This window comes from Podarcis melisellensis (assembly GCF_964234715.1).
Source record: "Podarcis melisellensis genome assembly, chromosome: 15".
NCBI classification, from domain to species: domain Eukaryota; kingdom Metazoa; phylum Chordata; class Lepidosauria; order Squamata; family Lacertidae; genus Podarcis; species Podarcis melisellensis.
This window is the reverse complement of record NC_138532.1, coordinates 2,205,825-2,222,132: the sequence shown is the minus strand read 5'-3', so window position 1 is coordinate 2,222,132 and position 16,308 is coordinate 2,205,825. Positions and strand designations below refer to the sequence as shown.

Below are 16,308 nucleotides of genomic sequence, written 5' to 3'. Positions count from 1 at the left end.
AGACCACTGAGTTTTAAAAGCAACACAACCCAATCCTATGCATGTTTACTTGTCAAGAAGTTACTCCCAAGTTAGGGTGTATAGGATTACAGCTCAAGTCTGATTTAAAGCTCCCAAATCAGACAACAGAATTATCAATTGACTTGATATCCTCAGCCTTTGCATGCCATAACACACCAAGATAAGGCAGATAATTATTATATAGACTGTATTTGGAAAGCAATAAAGGAGGAAAATATTTGTATCCTACTGGAGTGGCATGAGGTGTTTTGCTGCCAATATTAGAATGGTATGCTGACTTCAATCACCCCAAAGCCTTCCTGCATTTCCTTAGCCAAAGCAGCAGCAGCCCATGTTGTTGTTTCCAGATAATCTTCTCTTCTTTGTACCTGTCAAAGAAGAGCACTGTCACCTCCTCCACACTTATTTATTACACAAGGGGGACCCGCAACAAAAATGTTGCAGTATTGATTGCTCCCTTTCAAAGTTTCAGCCAGCCATGGCCTTTTCCAGGACACTCCATTTGTTTCTCCTCCATTCCTCCCCTCAGCAGACACTCCGCATTTTGTGTGCCACTGAGCATGCTCACTCCTCGTTGGGCTGTTTTTGTGGTTCTCCCCATTGCATTTCCCCCTCCCCAAATATTTGTTTTACCCTTGCAAACGTTAAGATTCCCCAAGCCTACTGCTACCTCTTTCTTGTGTGTGCGCTACTGTTTTGAGTACGTAAGATTCCATACTTGGAGTTTGCTGCTAATATCTACACCCTCCTTTATCTTACAGAAACCCTGGGAGGAAGGCCAGACCAAGAGAGAGTGACTGCCCTAAGAGTTCCCAGTGGGTTTTATTACCGAGTCAGGATTTGAACTTGAGGTCTCCTCTGTCCTAGCCCAACATCATGTTGAAAGTGTACAGTAACAGCAGGGATTATTCAGTTTGTAACTTAAGAATTTATTAAATAGTCAAGAGGGGGTGGGGTGTTGCTTAGCAACCAGGAAGAGTAGCATGTTGTTTGCTGAGGTAGCACCTGCCCTGATTGGCTGTGTGGATCTCAGGGAGCTTTTCCTCTCTAGGTTTGGTTGAGTATCTCCCTGCCACGTACAAGGCCTGCAGGAATAAAGACAAAACCTCTCTGTTTATTTCTCCTCAATTGTACACTGCTTTTGTTCAAGTTTCCTCAGTAAATTGTTGCCAAGACTCTGTTACCAGACCCTTTGGACTCTGTTATTTAAGTGATTCTGCTAACAGTGCTGTACAGTGCTGTTGTAATCATTGACTTTACTAACACACCGCACTAGACCTCACCTCAGCCATGCACCCTGCCTCACCCTTGGACACACTGTGCTCCCATTCCTCTTGACTGGCCTCTTCTCATCTCTCACTGCCAGGCCACCTGCCCTTCCTCTACCATCTCCCATTCCTTTGGAGGAGGGCCTTCAAGACAAGGAAACCCCTTCCTGCATCCCATAGAACGCTCCCCTAAGTAGACGCTAGGAGTGAAACTGGGATTGGCAGACATCACTCCAAAGAACAAAGCTGATGTCATAAGATGGTTCAGAGCTCTAGAAACCTAGAAGCTGGCTACTAGAAAGGGATTGTTTGCAGAGGCAATACTAGAAATTTGAGGTGAGGTTTCTGCATGCCATTAAGCACAGCAAACAGGAAGACAGACAAATATGACTTATGGGGGCAAATAACAGCGTTGTACAGCTCTTGTTCATTGTGGGGATGGTTAGGGAGGCAGGAGAGGATATATTATTTAATGATCTCCTTCCTAACTTGCACTAGCAAGTTCCATATTCTAGCAGAGTTCCAAACATCTCCCTTTTTAAATTAGGCAGTGATCAGCTTGTTGCTGACTCATCTGAGTCTTACTATTAAAGATTCCTTCCTGGTAAAATTCTTTCTAATCCCTCTTTAAAAGAATAAACACAAGAATCTGATTAATGTTAATATAAAAGTAGTTTACTCACAGATTCATTCAGGTTCACAGACATATCCCTGAAGGCAGACTTAGGTTACATAACAACTAGAACTACTCCATAAAGAAGTGACTGTGACTAAGCAGTCACTTTTCCAAACACACAGCAACATCCAAAATGGAGAACACACATACTAATCAGAACATGGAGGCCATGTGCTCCTCCATGCTAGTACAACAGACCGCGTCCTCTTCAAGTCTGTCCCAGCTCAGGAGGAAACAGGAAGCCTTCGCCTGAGTGGGACAAAACATCCCCTAACATGCCCCTAACTGTAGGGATGTTGTACTTGACTGCAGTTTTACACCCCACATTCATGTCAATCAGGCTTTCCCAGGTGAATGCCCAAGTGAATTGTGCCCCGCCCCCTTAATTACAGAAAGGGTCCCATTTAAATTTTCTTCCGGTGGCAACAAAATGTGTTGGATCCACACTGGCTATGTGGACCCCAAAAGTGGATCCTGAAACAATACCTGTGAGTATAGGGTGGTATATAAATTCAATTAGTAGTAGTAGTAGTAGTAGTAGTAGTAGTATGTTAGCTGTTCAGGGTTCCAGTAGGTCACATCCTTCCCCAGGATACTCTATTCTGTGGCCACTGAGCATGCTCAGTTCTCATTGGGCTGTTTGAGGCATTTGTCCCTTATATGATTTTGCTCACACCCCCAATATGTTTTTGTACTTTAGCAAACCTCGGGGATTCCCCAAACCTGCAGATTCCTCCCTCTTATGGTGTCGCTTTTTTCTACATAAGGATCCACACTTGAATAATGAGTTTGCTATTAGTATGCAGGATTGCTCCTGTGAATTGCCTGACTTGGTTGTTTTAAATATGTACTATAGGCCACCTTCCTACCAAAACAAAAACCCCAATACAGTGGTACCTCAGGTTAAGTACTTAATTCGTCCTGGAGGTCCATACTTAACCTGAAACTGTTATTAACCTGAAGCACCACTTTAGCTAATGGGGCCTCCTGCTGCTGTCGTGCTGCCGGAGCACGACTTCTGTTCTCATCCTGAAGCAAATTTCTTAACCTGAAGCACTATTTCTGGGTTAGCGGAGTCTTTAACCTGAAGCGTATGTAACCTGAGGTACCACTGTAGTGCTTTTCACTGACCACTTTCCCTCACTTCCAGAAAGCCCAATAAATTTCCTACATAATCTGAGAGGTATGCCTCATCAACCATGACAGACGAAAGCATGTATTTCTTCACAGAACACATAATTAAAGTATGGGATTCACTGTGAGAATGTGCAATGGTGTCCACTAGCTTAGATAACATTAAAAAGGGAATAGACAAATGGATGGGGGAACATGTCTAAATTGAACCTCCAGGCTCAGGTGCAGTATACCTTATGGGGAAGATGACAGCACAGGAGGGTGATTGTCTTAATGTCCTACTTGTGATGCCTCTTGGAAACATCTTGCTGGGTACCCTGTGAAGCAGAGCTCTTCTTATGTTCTAGGTGGACATTGGGGTGCACAACTTAGATCACACACTGCATAATCCCTGGAGTCCCCAGTGGTTTTCACACATGCACCCAGTGGGTTCCAGTAAGGCCAGCCTTAATGTCACAATTCCTGAGAAGCCTTAAACCAAAGCTCTCCTGCTGGACATTCATCTGGCTACTACACCCAGCAGTGACCCTCTCATGAGAGAAGATGCAGTGCTTGCATTGGGCAGTAGATTCCTCACCCTAGAGGGTGGAAAGTAGGCATGTACACGGGGGGGGGGGTGTGTGAAATTATTCACCAGGTTGTGCCCAACATAAGCCTCATTCAAATGTGTTGCGGGTTAAATTAAATGATGAGTGGGATGCCATAAGGATCCCCCCCCCAATTCACACACATCCCAAATGCCCTGCCAAGCTGTGCCCACAGTCTAAAGGAAGGGGACAGGATAATCTGTCCTGCTTTGTGAGGATGCCTTGAGTGCTGTGTGGTTTCACTGCTGAAGTAGGTTTATTTTGAATAAGATCCTGGACGCCTACTTAGACCACAGGGAGCAGGCAGCCGAAACCTCCACCGTTTGCCCACAACAGGAAGGTCTGGTGCCCACTTCCAGCAAGCTTGCAAGCAGTTGGCCCTCTGCCCTTATCAGGCAGTGAGGTCACAGATTCCTACTCCTCCACTGAGAAGCAGAAGCAGCATCAATTTGGGGGGAGGGAGAGCAGCACAAATGAGCTTTGGGAGTAGTTTTGGAGTGGGAAAGCTCTTGAGATCTATTCCAGAATAAGGGTGCTGACATGTTGCCTTTTTAAGTTTAGTCCGTTCCTTTAAATCCAGTGAGACTTACTTTCAAGTAAACATGCTGAGGATTGCAGTACAAACCGATAAGGGGAAATGTTTTTATTATTGATGCTTTATTATTAATGATTATTATTATTATCATTAGTATTCTTTTAAGAGCAGTTCTCATTTTCCTATTTTAAAGCTCATAATCTAGCAATTTAATCAACACAACTCAAATTCTCTCTCACACACACACATGATTTGTGTTTTTGTTGTGTGTACCTATTTATCATGTTTTCTTGTAAAGAGACACTGAAGCTCCTATCCTAAACATATTTCCTGGGAAACCCCAACTGTAGGAGGACTGGCTTGTGGAGTAACCAGGCACAGGATTCCACTGTCAGTTCTGTTCGCCATAAGCCTGTACAGCACTTGTTATCTCCAATTTATTTGCACCCCGCCTTTCAGCCATCAAGCGAAGCCATACAGTTGTCACTTTAAACAGCAAATAACTGCTGCCGAGCGCCTTCTCTCTAATAATAATCTGGATGGGTTTCCCCAGCCACTCTGGGCAGCTTCCAACAGAATATTAAAATACAATAGTCAATTAAACTTTAAACAAGCTCGCATAGTCTGAAATACAGGCCGGAGAAGCATCCCCCCCCTCCCTTTCTCCCCTGGGGATGGGGGTGCAGAGGCGCCAGGCGGCCGAGCCCTTCGCCGTCCTCTCTTCGGCAGTGGACTCTCCCTCCTTGGAGGTTCCTAAGCAGAGGTTGCCTGGCCATCTGCCATGGATGCTTTGGTGAGATTCCTGCATCGCGGGGGGTTGGGCTAGATGACTCTGGGGGACCCCGTCCAACTTCACACTTCTACGAATCTTTGGCGCCGGCTTGCTCCATTAGTTTAGCTTGGGGGGGGGGCGAGAGAGAGATTGCAATCATGCTAAGTGCACGGGGGGGGCACGGTTGCAACGCAGTGGGGGGAAGAGAAGAAGAGAAACTAGCAGGAGAACACTGATTTCCCTCGGCGGCTCTGCGGGGAAGGAGGGCGCAGATCCTGGCTGCGCGGCGCAAGTCGGGAGGCTGGGCTGGCCGGGCCCAGGCCCCGCGGGGCTCCTCCGCGCTCCCCTCCCCTCCCCCGGCCGGGCGGCGCCTGCAAAGGCTGCGGGTTCCGCTGCGCCTCCGTCTCTCTTTCCACTGGTAGCGAGAGCGGGGGGGGCGGGGGGAGGAGGCCACCCGGGAGCCGGAACCGGGCGCCAAATAAGGAGAGCGGGGCGGGCCCGGATCCTGGCCTTGTATGGCGCTTCCCCTCGGCCGGCGGCCCAGCCAAGCCCGCGGCGGCGGGGAGGCGATGCCCGCGCAGGGGGGCGCCCACCCCTCGGCCCCCGCCCGCTCCTCCCAAGGGGCCTCCTCTCCCTCCCGCCTCTTCGCGGCAGTCCTGGGGGGGGGGCAGGCTCGACCCTCCCCTCCCTCTTGCGCCCCGTCCCGCGCGCGATCCTGGCCAGGCTCCGGCTCCGGAGCTCCTGGCTGGCGCCTGCTGCCCCCGCTGGTCGCCCAGCCCGACCCCTCCGCCCAAAGGAGCTGAGCCGCGCGCCGGACGCGCCGAGTCCCGAGCCAAGGCGGCGCGCTTCTTCTCCGCGCTGCCGGCCCGCGCGCGCTTCTGCTCGAATCCGTTTGGGGGGAGGGGGCGCGCATCCACCTGCCGGGGGGGGGAGCGGCCCTCGCACCGGGACGAGAAGAGGCTTAGGCCGAGGGCTTTGACTCCCCCCACCCCCGTCTTCGGACTTGCGCCGGAGTCCTGTTGCAGGGCCGAATTCAGCCAGCATCTCCGGCTGGGGAGAGTGGAATCCAAAAGGGCGCCTGCCCCATCCAGAACTGGGAAGGGCCCCTCACCCTCCTCACCTTGCGCCTTCGGGCTTCAGCGGAGGGGAGGCAGGATTGACTGCAAAGCTCCAAACATCTGCTTTGAAAGAGAGAAAGTCATTCCCTCCCGCCAAAAGAAGTGTCCCCACCTCCCTTTTTCTTAACACGTTTGTCGTGGTTGGTTTCCAGCACTTCATAGTAACCGGATATCTAGGCGCTCTTGGGGAATGATCCAGATAACAGCTGCGTCGTCTTAGAAATAAATGGGGGGCGGGGGGCGCCTCATCACAGTAGCGCCCAAGTTAGTCAGCAACGCTTTCGACGCTCCAAACCTTCCCAGGATACGGCCTGGAGGGTGATGAGGCCGCCGCCTCGCTGAAGCTGAGCAGGATCTGCTCAGTGCCTGGGATCTGGGTGGGTGATCTCCTGCGACCACGTGTAGCCACTTTGGGTTCCATAACAGGAAGAAGGGTGGAATAGAAAATGTAAGGAACAAATAAAGAAATGATATGGGCAAACACGCAAATAGCCCAAACAAATCTTACAATGCAGTTCTATTGTACAGGTTCAGAGGCAAGTGCCACTATTTTCAGTGAGGCTCAACTCTCCTGAAGGATTGCAGCCTGAGATTGCAGTCCTGCGCACACGGGTTTACAGCGCAATCCTAGCCACCTCCATCGAGAATTACTGCGCTCTCGAAGTTAGCGCTGCAGCCTCGCGTGGGACTAACCCTCCATCAAGCGCGGTAGGGCTTGTTTCTGGGTAAAGACACCTAAAACAGCTCAGTTGGGATAACTCAGTTGGTAGAGCATGAGACTCATAATTTCAGAGTCGTGGGTTCGAGCCCCACATGGAATAGAATCATAGAAGTGTAGAGGTGGAAGTGACCGCGAGAGTCATCTAGTCCAACCCCCGACAGTCATCTAGTCGAACCCACGACCCTGGCATGAAGAGTCTCATGCTCTACCAACTGAACCACCAAGGAGTAAAAGGTTCCTGCCGTGCAAGGGGTTGGACTAGATGACCCTCGTGGTCCCTTCTTACATTTCTAGGATTTTCAGATCGGGACTGTTAGGCATCTTGGCGCTGTGCCTCGCCCTCTGCCCCAAGTAGAAATCCTCCTTTGCACGTGCCCTAAAGTTCAAGAAGCAGCAGCCTATGGGTGTCTGATCTCCGGAGATGCTCTGCTCAGCCTCCTCGCGCGCTCCTGCCCCGCCACTCGCTTCTCTCCCCTCCCTTTGCCAAATCCAGGTTTCCTTCCAGCGTGCATTTCACTCCCGTTGCAGAGCTGGCCGTGCAGGAGTTGGGTAAGTCGAGCTATTGCAACATATAATTTTTCCATACATTTGCTACATAACTCGGAGGGTTTTATTTAAAGATAGCATCAGTTGGCACACTTAGCACGAAACCACCTAATTACTGACGCCTCACAAGTGCCAAACTTTAAACCGGGAGGAGGGGAGGGCTAGAAATCACTGACAAAGTGCTGCTTGCTTGAAATTGCTCCATATACTATATTGCTGCGTCTGATTTCCAGCCGAGAATTATTGCAGCGGGGGGAGGGAAGGGGGCAGCGTCGGCCGCGAACAAGGCGAGGGGAAGCCGAGTCTGCCATGGCCTTCCTATTTGCATCCGAACCCAACTCCCGCAAAAGCAGCGGCTGCAGCGGCGGACGCTTCTTGGCAACCGGCTTTGTTCCCTGGCTTAGACCAGGGCGAGGGTCTGCGAGGATCTCCGCTCTTCCCAAAGCTTTGGCCTGCTCGCTCTGGAGCCTTGCGCTGCGTCTCTAACGGCCTGCTTATTCATTTATAAAATCAGCCCGCAAGGTGGTTAACCTTTCCAGGTAGATCTACCTCACCCTGTTGTTTTGAGGATGAGGGGGAAACTTTTTAGGCCGGGGGTGACTAAGCTGCGGGCGGCCCTGCAGATGTTCTTGGACCGTATCACAGTTACCCCTGATCCCACAGCGTTTAGCTGGTCCCTCACCCCTGCTTTTAGGCCACACTGGGCTCCTTTGGAGCTTAGCGGATCCGGGCGTTGGGCGTATCATTACCGACTGCCTGGCGTTTAGGCCTATTCGCTCTGTGGTGCGTTTCATAGATCTCTCTGCGCAGCTCCAGCGCTCGGGGGACACGCAGGGCGAGCCGCAGAGGAAGGACTTTGCTGTGGCTGGAAGAGGGTCCTGGCGGGGCGGCGGGGCCGGCCCCTCCGGCTGCTTGTCTGGTGCGGAGTGGCGCCTTCTTCGCGGCTCGGATCCGCGGCGTGCGCACGGGTCTGTGGATGCAATCCAAAGCCCAAGAGGGCAGCTGCAGCACAGCGGAACTGTTAAGCAATGGGCGCTGTGAAAACAAGGACGCGTGTCTGTCTGCTGCGGAGGCGCGTTATTCACCCCGCTTCCTCCTCCTCCTCCTCCTCCCCGAAGACGAGCAGGAGGTAAATCGGGCTGGAGGAAGCGCGCAGGGGGCGTGGGGCGCTCGCCAGCCCGTGCCCTTGGCCGGGTGGGGAGAGGCCGCTCCGCCGCCTGGCGATGCTTTGCAAGCCAGGCCGGCGCGCGGAGCCGAGGGCGGCCTCCGGAGGGGCCCCCAAGCGGCGACGCGTCCTTGCCCCCCGGCCAGGTGGCCGGCCCGGGCTCCTCTTCGCCGCGGCGGCGGCGGCGGCGCGCAGCTCTCGCTGCTTCCTGCTTTCGAAACGTTCCATTGTGAGGAGCTTCCATTGTGACGTCTCGGCTTCGGCGCCGCTTTATCTGTCCATATATGGGCAGCTACGTCACGGAGCTTTCCCGTCGCTCACATAAATAGGCTGGCGGATTTCCCTGGCTGAGCATTTGGGCTGCAGTGAGGGAACCTGCTGAACGAGCGGGAGAAGAAGGCAGGGAAGGAAGAGCGAGGCCGGGGAGGAGGAGGAGGAGGGGAGGCAGGGAGGGATTAAAGACTCCCACCATCTTCTGCCATCACATCTGCAAAGCAGATCGGGACTCCCACCTCCTCCCTTCAGGAAACACCTCCGGGGATCCACCGAGGATTGCGCGCCCCCACCGACCACCCACCTTCCCACCCTCCTCCGCCAGCTGGCCCCCTCCCCCGGGCCCACAGCGCCTTCTTTCCTCCCCCAGCAGCGCCCCCCTCGCCGCCGCAACTTTTCTCTCGCATGGTCTCCTTCGCACGGATTTGCCACGCGGATGCCGCCTCGTCAGGAGCGGAGCTCGGAGCCGCTTTGAACCCGCCGCCGCCGCAGCCTCCTTCTCCTCTTCCTCCAGTGCTATGACAGGCAAACTCGTGGATAAGCTGCCAGGGACCATGAACACTTTGATGAACCAGTTGCCTGACAATTTGTACCCCGAGGAGATCCCCAACTCTCTGAACATCTTCTCCAGCAACGGCGAGGCGTCGGTGGCTCACTATAATAGCCAGATGGCGACAGGTAAAGAAGGAAGGGGGAGGGGGCGTGTGGCGGTGGCGGGGGGAGGGAGTGAGGGGGCGAAGCATGTCGCTCTGTCGGGGGTGGGTGGGCGGGCGGGCGGTGAAGCCTTCGCGGGCAAAGAGAGGCCGGAGCTGAGCCTGTGAATCTGCCCCTACCCCCATCTCCCCTCCATCCCTCCACCGCCTCCTCTGCGCGCTGGAGCCATTGCTGCTGCCGCTGCGCTGCCGGGCTCCGGAGGAGAGGGGCAGGCAGGAACTCCCAGTGGGGGGAGAAGCTGGAAGGTACGGCGGGGCAGGGGCTGGCAAGCTAGGCGGGCGGGCGGGCGAGCGAGCGAGCGAGGGGCCCTTGGAAGCCACCCTTCTCCCTCGCGCCCCTTGGACTTTGCCCTTTGGAGGCCTTGCCACGGGTCTCTCGGGCGTACGCCGGTGGCCGTGGGGCTGATTCGCCCTTCTCCCCTGCAAGTCCTTCGCATGCATGTCCGTGTGTGTGTGTGTTTCCCCGTGTCTGTTAGTCCTTGTGCGTGTGTCTCTGTCTCCCTCTCCGTGCGCTGTGGCTTCTCTGTGGCACAGGCTGCCATCGCCGCGCGGGCACCCCCCCTCCCCGTGCACACGCACACAGCCCAGCACCCCCTCATTCTCCTGCCTCTTTTTAGCTATACATATACAGAAATCATGTCGGAACGAGGAGCGGGTGGGCGCGGGTGAGAGGGATCTTCTTTTTCTGTTTCCCAACGTGGGGAGGTTTCTCGCAGGAGGATTCCTGGGGTCGGAGAAGGGGATAGGCAAAGAGGAGAACTGAGGTTGGGGCCAGGAGAGGAGGGGGCTTCCTCGGCCTCCATCTCTCGTGCCGGAGCCATCCGGGGCAGGTGAAGTTGCGTCGGCTCTTTCTGGACACCGCCAAGGAAGTGGAGGGGACGCTGGGCACCCGCGCGGACTGCGCGCTGGGCTGGAGCCTCTTTTGCTGCAAGCGTTGCTGTGAGAGCAGACCCGGTTCGGTTCTGCCTGGCCTCACCCGCCCAAGCAGCGCAGGGCTCTCTCATTTCGATCAACCAACACTCCCCCCCCCGCCGCCAAGTCGCAACCCCTTCTCTCCACAGTATTGCTTGATCTCCCCCGCCACCCCTAAAAAGAGAGCGAGAGAGACAGAGAAAGAAAAAACACCCTCCCCCTTATATTTTTCATAACTGGTCTCGACGCAGAAATCACGGCAAGTTTGTAAAGCTCTGCTGGAAGTCCCGGTCTGCGTCGGTGGGGTGGGAAAACGCCTGGAGAGCAGCAGAGCGAAAGAGAGGACGAGAGGCAGACCAGTTCGCTCTTGGCAGCCTGAGCCTACCTGTAACTTCAGGTACCTGCTTCCTCCTGACCCCGCTTCTCCTCCTCCTGCTCCCTCTCCCAATCTCACCCCCTCTCTCCCCGGGGTTGTGCTCTCGTCGGACCTCTCCCTAAGCACACAGACGCCCGACCAGCGCTGCCCGATGCCTTGGAGGCTCGTCCGGCGGCTCCGGCAATGGAGTCGCCTCCCTGCTCCCCTTCGCAGGGTTCCCATGAAGATGGCCTGTGCAGATTACGTTAGCTGCTTGTGTGTGCGCGCTTAGATACTCTCTCGCGCGTGTGTCTGTCTCGTCTGGGTGTGTGTACGTATGTCGCTAACGTGTGTGTTTGTACATGCTTGCATTTCGTACCCAGGCAAGTGCCACAGTTGTATGTTGTTGCTTTCTAGCGTTCCAAGTGCGCGCGCGCATATGGCGGAGTACATGTATGCCGCCCTATATGTGCGTGTGGTGCGTGTGCTGAAATCGTTACAGACACATACATATCACATATCTGTGTGTGAGCTGGTGTGCTTGTGTGCATACATGGCTATGTAGAGATGCACAGTCCAGACTCCTTGGAAGTTAGAGCCTCAGTTTCCCGGCACTTGTTGGGCGCGCGGGCGGGGGATCAGCCTTTGATCGGGTTTTGTGCGCCCCTCCCCTGTAGGATCCCGATCTTTGAGCAGATACACTCAAGGGCTCCGCCTCCCCGGCCTCCCGACGGCGGCTCTTTCCTTGTGTCTGCACCTGATCTGTCTCGTGTGCAAGACCATGTGCTGGAGGCGGTGCTGCTCAGCTTCTGCCCGCGCCTTCCCATGGCTTTGCAGGATTCGGACTTCCAAACTGGGGGGGGGGGGGAATCCCACCTACGCCCAATGAATTCTCCCTTGTCTAAATAAGGGCCCCTTCCCCGCAACCCGACGACTCCCCCTGCCCCGCAATCGCTGACCCGTTTTCTTTCTTTCTTTCTTTCTTCCGTCCTTCCTTCCTTCCTTTCCCCTTTTCTCCCCGCTCTGGCTTCTCTCCTTCTCGCCCTCCGCAGATAATGTTATGGATATTGGCTTAGCCAACGACAAGTCCGGCCAAGACCTGTCGTCGTACTCGGGCTCCTTCCAGCCCGCCCCCGGCGGCAACAAAACGGTGACCTACCTGGGCAAGTTCGCCTTCGACTCGCCGTCCAACTGGTGCCAGGACAACATCATCAGCCTGATGAGCGCGGGCATCCTGGGGGTGCCTCCACCGCCGCCGCCCTCCTCCAGCGCGCAGGCCTCGACGGGCAGCATGGTGCAGGTCCAGAGCCAGGGCGACGTCGAAGGCATGTACCCAGCGCTGCCCCCTTACTCCACCTGCAGTGACCTTTACGCGGGCGAGCCGGTGCCCTTCCACGACCCGCAGGGCAACGCCGGCCTCTCCTACTCGGCGCAGGATTACCAAGGGGCCAAGCCCGGCGGGGGCGGCGGCGGGGGCGGCGGCGGAGGCCTGGAGAGCAACCTCTTCCCCATGATCCCGGACTACAACCTCTACCACGGGCACCCCAACGACCTGGGCAGCCTCCCCGAGCACAAACCTTTCCAGAACCTGGACTCGATCCGGGTCAACCCGCCGCCCATCACCCCCCTGGAGACCATCAAAGCCTTCAAGGACAAGCAGATCCACCCGGGCTTCGGCAGCCTAGCGCAGCAGCAGCCCCCGCTCACGCTCAAGCCCATCCGGCCGCGCAAGTACCCCAACCGGCCCAGCAAGACGCCCCTGCACGAGCGGCCGCACGCCTGCCCGGCCGAGGGCTGCGACCGGCGCTTCTCGCGCTCCGACGAGCTGACGCGGCACCTGCGCATCCACACGGGCCACAAGCCCTTCCAGTGCCGCATCTGCATGCGCAGCTTCAGCCGCAGCGACCACCTCACCACGCACATCCGCACGCACACGGGCGAGAAGCCCTTCGCCTGCGAGTTCTGCGGGCGCAAGTTCGCGCGCAGCGACGAGCGCAAGAGGCATGCCAAGATCCACCTCAAGCAGAAGGAGAAGAAGGCCGACAAGGGCTCGGCGGCGGCTGTCAGCGCGCCCGGGGGGGCCGGGCCGGGCAGCTCGCCCGCCGTCTCGTCGCTGGCCCCCGTGGTCACCACCTGCGCGTGACGCTGCTCCCGCCCCGCCGAGCCCCAGTGCCTCTCCAGCGCTGTCTTTCGTGCCCACCTGGCGCAAAACCCGCCGAGCAGCGGCGGCGGCGGCGGCAGAAGCTGTTGGCCTCGCCAGGCTCCCGAGAAAGGGATGCCTTTGCGCGCAAGCCTCTCGCCGCCGCCAAGCTGGTGGTGGGAGGAAGCCTTGAACTTTCCGCCGGATCGTCTTGATTCTCAGCGGCTTAGGAGAGGAGGGCAAGCGGGGACTGAGCCACTTCTCCCGGAGGAGCTGTCCTGGGCATGGGGTGCCTGGGGGGGAAGCTCCGTCTGGCACGTGTGAAAGGGTAGCGGATGGACACGGGAAAACTTCCCTGGATTCCTCTCCCCCTACCCCAACAGATGCCCTTCCTCTGATCTTCCTCCTTTCCTTCTCCCTCGAGGGAGGGGGCACCAAAGCGCAGTGCGTGCTGCCCGTGGAGGCCGTCTGTGCGCGTGTGTGTGCGTGCGTGTGTCAGCCTCTTGAACTGAACCTGGCTGCTTTTTAGCCAACAGTTAAGTTCCCCGTCCCCTGTGCACCGTGGAGTGGGCCCCCCACCAGAGCCTTTCCCCCCTCCCTTCCCAGTCCCAACGCCCTGGGGAGATGCTGGAAGAAATTGGGTGACTTTTGCAATGGATGGCGAGCCAGTCAGTCCCTTATAGGAATGCGCTGCGGCTGTGCTGCTTTGCTGTCGCTGTGGCTGCCTCTGTCTTGGTCTCCCTCTCGAAGTGCCGGAGCCGCCTTGCTCTCCTTTGCCATGACTGGGGAGCAACCTGGGTGATTTCTGGCTTTTTCACATGGAGAGAGTCCTTCCTCTTTTTTCTTGGCAATTAAACCCCCTTTCCCGTAAGCCTTCCTCTTGCTCCCTTTTCTCCCTCCCTCCCCCATCCCTCCAAAAGTATTACCCAACCTCCTCCAAACCTGTAATAAAACCAATGACACTCCCGCCCCCCCGCCCGCCCGCCGCCCCAAACACACGCCTGTCCTTTCGCCTTCCTCGGCTGGCTCCTTCGGCCTCCTCTTCTTCCACCTTGGAAATGAGCAGGGCTTTCCAAAGCAGGGTCCGGCCCTTCCATGTCACTTTCAGCTTCCTAGTTCAGAGGGATTGTAAATAGCGACCACAGCAAAACTTAGTCTGGGTGTTACTATATAGCTTTAAGAATTGTTGAGGGTGGGGAATGAAAGCGAGAAAGGGGCAGTAACTGGGGAAACTGGTGCAGGCACTTCAAACTTTATTTCCTCCAAAGGAGGAGTTGGGTGAAGAGAGAGAATGAAGAAACATGGATTTATCGATCCCTTTGATTAGATTTGTCACACCAAGCCCACCTTCTTGTCATCCGCTGTTGGCAGCTCTGAATGTAGCGGGAAAAGGGGCTTGGAGGGAGTCGGGCTCCCCCTGACTTGAATGTACAGGACTGCTGAGGATCCCTATTCACTGCTCTCTGAGACTAGGCTACTGCTGGGAGTGGGAGAGGCAGGAGAGTTTACATGGTGTGTCTGTTTCTAGGGTCGGCTTTTGTGTGTGTTCATACCCTTGCCCCTTCTATTCTTCTTTAAAAGCACTGTGTGTGTGTGTGTGTGTGTGTGAGAGAGAGAGAGAGAGAGAGAGAGAGAGAGAGAGAGAACGCGTGTGAATGCGTGGTAGATTCAGATGAACTATTTAAGTGTTCATAAGACCCTTGACAAACGAATGGGAGGCGGGTTAGCAATTTCCAGGTCATTTTAGCTCACCTGGGGGATGCCATTTTGGGAAAGAGGGCTAATGGGCATCAATTTGGGATGCGTTTTGTTTTGTTTTTTGTTTTTTTAGCACAAGGACAATTATTTCCAGAAATGCAGAAAACAGTGTTTTAAATGCGTACTTTTTATAATGTGATTTTATTGTTTTGTTTTGTTTTGTTTTGATTTGGGGGGGTCACTTAACATAAACAGGGGTGGGGAGAGAAAGCAGTTTGCCTTTTTTCCTTTACTCCTTCTGGTACGTGCATGTCATTGCATGTCTTGCTTTGTTTTTCTTTTCTTTTCTTTTGTTTTAATAAAACTGCTCAGATATTTAAGCAAAACAATGATGATAATTATTAAAAAAAACTTGTTGCCAAAAGGTTGTGTTTTATCCAGGTTTGATGTCTGCATGTTAAAAAGAAAATTAAAACAAACATTCTCAGAGAGAGAGAGAAATGCAGTCTACGTGAACTGAAAGAAACAAAAATCAGGTTTAACTACAAAAATCTAAGGGGATGATATTTTTTGAAAGACTTTTGTATAAAGTTGAGTACTTAGGGGAAAAGAGACAAATCAGATGTAATATATTTTGTGGATGTTTTTATTTCTTGGATTTATAGTACCTTATACTAAGGTTAAAATGCTTGATATTGTGAAAAAAGTGATAATTTTCACACACATTTCATTGGCTCATTTGTCATGTAATGCAAATATGATAGTTAATGCATACAGCATTTTAAAGGGGAAAATCAGAAATATTGAACTGATGTATTGTTGTACCATTTGCACTGTGAGCAAATGCTAATGCAGTAAATATATTGTGTTTGCTGACAATCAACTCCTTGTAGTAAATATCTTTATTTATTTCTTTTTAAATATCATTGTGTGTATATTATATGTTATACATTCTCTGCTTTGAGGGGATAAATCTAGTATGTCAAGGGAAAAGAAACTGTTCACTTTAAAGGGATTAGGCATTATGAATCCTTGTAGATCTGATATGGAAATGCATTCTGGCACCGTACAGAAGTGTGCACCTTGTTTGAATTTCTTTCTGGGTCAGTATATAGGGCTTGGAAGTCAGAATGGTGGCACCTTGACTTTTAACCCATCTTGGTCTTGTGCAAAACCTCCCTTAGCACTGCAAATCACAAGACCATTTACTTGGAATTAAGCTCCATTGAAATCAAGGGCATTACTTCCAAATAATTTAGTTTAAAACTGGACCCAATTCCCTGTTATTTAAACATGCACTTTAGATGGTGTTATCTGTGTTTGGGCTCCGCCTCTTAATGTTTCCTCCTGTGTTGTGCATGTGATCTTATCTTCACTGTTATGGGTACTTTACCAGAATCACCATCATGGTGGGGGACCCACCCCATTTCCATTTTATTCCAGAAACTGAGCAGCCACATCCATATAAATGTTAGGTAATGACTGTACACTTATTGCTCTCCATTTAAGGCAAACATTTACATTGTGACAAAAGAAGCATTTGCACTAACTCAGATGTAGGAGGGTCTTAATGGCTTAGCTGTTAATGCTCTGTCTCCTTCCCAAAGCCTCATCACTTGAGGTAAAGGAGGGAAAACAGAAAAAAGGAATGCATTTGTGGCATGGCATGTATGG

At 53.5% G+C, this 16,308-nt stretch overlaps 1 protein-coding gene and 1 long non-coding RNA gene across 2 annotated transcripts; one reads left to right on the top strand and one right to left on the bottom strand.

The window, feature by feature from the left end:
* Positions 1-926: 926 nt before the first annotated feature.
* On the bottom strand, positions 927-8,725 carry LOC309358265. The gene is made up of 3 exons (XR_014163382.1): positions 8,128-8,725; positions 6,224-6,519; positions 927-1,106 (listed from the first exon to the last, which is right to left on the bottom strand). It is a non-coding gene; the product is annotated as an uncharacterized lncRNA (long non-coding RNA).
* EGR3 (early growth response 3) lies at positions 8,724-15,517 on the top strand. The gene is given in 4 exon segments (XM_081891045.1): positions 8,724-9,494; positions 10,693-10,695; positions 10,698-10,838; positions 11,849-15,517. Coding segments are annotated over 4 exon segments (1,395 nt in total). The 5' UTR covers positions 8,724-9,334; the 3' UTR covers positions 12,940-15,517.
* Positions 15,518-16,308: the final 791 nt, after the last annotated feature.